Source organism: Oryza glaberrima, chromosome 12 (genome assembly GCF_000147395.1).
Source record: "Oryza glaberrima chromosome 12, OglaRS2, whole genome shotgun sequence".
NCBI lineage: Eukaryota > Viridiplantae > Streptophyta > Magnoliopsida > Poales > Poaceae > Oryza > Oryza glaberrima.
The window spans coordinates 18507669-18511595 of NC_068337.1; the positions used below are offsets into that span (position 1 = coordinate 18507669).

Consider the following 3927-nt stretch of genomic DNA (forward strand, 5'->3'; position numbering starts at 1 on the left):
AAAGTCCAGGAGAAGCTCCTGCGATCAGACTCACGAGTCAAGGTACCCACCAGTAAAAAAATTACTCTCCTAGTAAAATTTTTTTACTCACGAATCTGGGTGATGGATGCAAAGGAAAGTAATTTTTTCGCTGAAGCAAACAAGTATTTTTTTTCTTTTTACTCAGGAAGGGATGCATGCGGAACTGGAGAAAGGAAAGTAATTTTTTTACTCGGCTGGTGGGAGGGGATCGGATGGGGCTAAGAAAACGGAAAAAACGGCAGGGGCTGATCACTGTTAGTCGCGCCATTTAGATTCGTGGCGCGCAGCGCCTGTGTAGCGTCACCGTGTGTGTATATATATATATATATATTTGTGTGTGGATACGCTAAACTACATCTAGGGTGTGTTATAACTAAAACGCTATTCTCACAGATACACCCCCACCCTACCCCACTCCCCCATCACCCACCGCCCCAACCCCACGTCCACTTTTGGTGGTAACCATCCCGCACAAATTCAGAATTCTGTTTAGTAAAATGATAACTAACCTCTTTTTAGTAAAATCAATTTTTGTTATGTTAAGATAAAATTGTACGACTTTACCAGAAGTCTTTTTCCCAAAAGACTGATTTTTGAAAGTTGTTCAACCATGAAAAGATATTGAATAGTATTTGTTTATTCCGAACATACGTGGCATACTTTTGTAATTAGCAAGCAAAATTGCATTTATTAAACAATAACAAGTTCATCAATGTCACGTCCAATCCATAAAAAATACATGACCAAACATTACATCTAATAAATAGATACAATTATGCATGTGAATGAGCCAATTATGTCACTCTCCATCGGCCATGGAATCTCATTCATCCTGCATTATATATAAGTATATACTGTTTATCGGAACAGTATATACTGTTTTGTTACAAGTATATGCTACTTATTCCTTGGAACAGTATATACTGTTTTCTTGAAATTTCTGGCTAGTATATACTACTTCCTCCATTTTATATTATAAGATTTTCTAGCATTGTCCATATTAATATAGATGTTAATTAATCTAGACATAACATATACTACCTCCGTTTTTTGGCATAGTTCATGATAGAGTAAACTATTTACTATATATTGAAATTAGATAGTTTATCCGTCCGCACCTTTTGTTTGACAGGTAGACTTATCAGTAAATCATTTACTAAAGTAATTTGTATGGGAAACATTTTTTTAAGGTAGTGAGTAAAAATTTTACGATTAGTTAGCTACTATTAGTAACGATGTTACTGGCAGCTAAATAGGGAGCGTATCCTATGCACACAGGCCCTCACATGTACACACCGTGTACACCAACTAAAAATTATCACAAAAAATTCTAGGAAAATTCATACATATACTTTCAATAGTATTACATCTACGTGCAAAGTCGCATCTTCAAATTCATTCTACATAGAGAATAACAAAAAAGATAAAATTCTGACAAAATTGCAACCTTAAAACTGTCAGATTTTTTGTTTTTTTTGTTACGGCTAAAATATAATGAATTTGACGTTAAGATTTTAACCCTAGGTGTAATACAATTGAAAGTATGTGTATGATTTTTTCTAGATTTTTTGGTGACATTTTTTAGTTGGTGTGCACGTGTGTACACGTGAGGGCCCGTGTGCATAGGATATGTTGCCAGCTAAATATTCCCATTAATAATGATGTTACTGACTAGTAATGATCTTTACTTCTCACTAATTCGATGTCTTAGTAATATTTTTTCTGCCAAGTGTTTTTGCATGCTCAGTCATATGTATCCACCCATTAGTAATTATTTTCACAATCAATTATTAACGCGTAGTGAATGTTCCACTAGACGACAATATGAGAATAGTAATTTTTTTACAATCAGCATACACAGCATGATACAATATTACTGTCTGAGTAAATATTTTACTCCACGGCAATGCCGTTTATAAACACAGGAGAATCCATCCGAGAAAAAAAAAAAGGAAGGCCTCTGCTCTAAATCAAAAGCAACTTTATTGGCCTGTGATGATACAGCAAAATCGACCAAACCATTGAGGTGATCAACTAGCTTGCTGTCAACTTCAAACTTCACCTCAAACTCTTCGACCAAACTAGAGTGCTGCTGCAAGACTGCATTAATATTATCGCTAGACACCATAACACCATCAAGTCAAAGTTTCGTGCAACAAGTCCACATGCATGCACCTCCATTAACTTGACAATAAATCAGTTCTCACAACATCCTTCAGTGGCATTTCTGAGACTTAATCACATCAAATTCTGCACAAGAGGGACATGATAAAAGTTATTTTAGATAAGATAACTTTTTGCAAACAGAAATCTGAAGAATGTTCCTCTTTGGTAAACATACCTCAGGAAGGTCTGCAAACTGAACTTTTGCTTTGTTGTTTATAAGGGCTGACGATGGCATCGCTTCAGCCTTCTTGTTGTACAAATCAGATTGTTCTCCACTTCTGTTGTGCTGCAACATAGATGATCAGATCTAGTAGGGACGCAGACTAGAAGGGAGAAGAGAGAAAAATCCAAATTGAAGAGACATAAATTTTCTTGCTTAGTACCTATTGTAATAATCAATATTCTGCCTAGTACCTGCCTGGTGAAAATCTTGCCTAGTACCTACTGTAATCAGATTCATACCTCAATAATGTGTTTCAATCTTACCATTTTTCTCAATCACCCCCCTAATCAAAGAAAAATTTCTAGCTAAAAGACAACAAAAGAAAATTGTTCCATTCACAGATATGCGGATGAGGTTTGGGGAAGAAATCAGAGCATAATTGTGCCTGCGTGAGGAGATTACCTAGGATCCTCTAGCTGCGCTCCGACCTGGCAACTAGACTCCTCTGAACTTTGCAGACAAATAAAGCAATGGACCTGTTAGGTACCTGATGTATATTAACTTCATCACCGCATGTAATGAACCTGCCATGGACAAGGCAACCAACCACATAAACCATTTGAACCGCATAGAGAAAATCACAAATTAATACATCAGTAAAAAAGTACATGGATAGATCGATCCATCAGTAAAAAAATCATTTGTGCTGCTCTACTGAACAAGGGAATTTCAGAAAAAAACGACAGGGAGGGGGTTGTAGAGCGACGGCGACCTGTGGATTTTGAGGAGCGGGAGGCAGCCACTGTGTCGACGACGGGGAGGGGGTTGCGGGGCAATGGGGCCGGCGGCGGAGAGAGAGGACGACACCGGGAGGGCACCGGCAGTGGTGAGCATGATGACAAAGCTCCGTGAGGAGGAGGTGGAGGTCCCAACGAAGCTTCTTCGCCGTCGCTGCCTCCTCTGCTTCCTGACCATCACCTCCCGCACCATGGCTACCGCCGGCGCTCCTCGTCGTCGCCGCTACCTGGATGCCGCAACCATCGCCTCTCTAGATCCCAAAAATGGGGAAACTGAATGGTGGCTCGTTTCTGTTTGTGGGGTGGGTGGGTCTTGGACATATCCAATATTTGTTCACTGACTTCATCTTAGTAACTGCGTTACCATTAGTAAAACAATTACTGGAATTGAGGGGGACGCGGGGGGGGGGGGGGGGGGGGGGGGAGGGGTGCGCGCGCATATATATATATATATATATATATATATATGAGCTGGATAATATGAGCTAAGGTTCATATGCACCCATCTCATATGGCTCACACGTATGCACATTGCACCAGGGATGAGTCTAGTTCATTATGTACTAATACAGCTATAAGATGTACCTACTCCACTCCGTTCCTATATAGAGCTGGATATGCATGCATGTTTGCTTAGTACAAGTTGACTTGCTTCTATGCTTCCCAATGACCCCCTGCACCTGCATGCCACACCTATATTCTGACACCAATGTCATGTCATCATCACTACAAGCTAAAAATCTCATTCATAAAATACTTTCAGCTCTTTTTCTTAGTTGT

The 3927-nt window shown here is 39.4% G+C and overlaps 1 protein-coding gene across 2 annotated transcripts; it reads right to left on the bottom strand.

The window, feature by feature from the left end:
• Nucleotides 1-1884: 1884 nt before the first annotated feature.
• On the bottom strand, nt 1885-3520 carry LOC127756884 (uncharacterized). Of its 2 annotated transcripts, XM_052282272.1 has the most exons (4): nt 3123-3520; nt 2898-2934; nt 2363-2473; nt 1885-2271 (listed from the first exon to the last, which is right to left on the bottom strand). In XM_052282272.1, exons 1-4 carry the CDS (start codon nt 3338-3340, stop codon nt 2260-2262), a joined length of 378 nt encoding a protein of 125 aa, XP_052138232.1. In that variant the 5' UTR covers nt 3341-3520; the 3' UTR covers nt 1885-2259. The 2 variants fall into 2 exon arrangements, 1 of the variants encoding a protein (XP_052138232.1); XR_008013325.1 differs by lacking the exon at nt 3123-3520 and having other exon boundaries at nt 2813-2931.
• Nucleotides 3521-3927: the final 407 nt, after the last annotated feature.

Excerpts from the sequence above, each read along its gene's own strand:
- LOC127756884 (XM_052282272.1), bottom strand. The coding sequence starts at position 3,340 with ATGGTGCGGGAGGTGATGGTCAGGAAGCAGAGGAGGCAGCGACGGCGA. Across the intron at positions 2,935-3,122 it reads CCGCTCCTCAAAATCCACAG|GTTCATTACATGCGGTGATG; the intron begins GTCGCCGTCGCT and ends TGTCCATGGCAG. Across the intron at positions 2,474-2,897 it reads ATGAAGTTAATATACATCAG|CACAACAGAAGTGGAGAACA; the intron begins GTACCTAACAGG and ends TCTATGTTGCAG.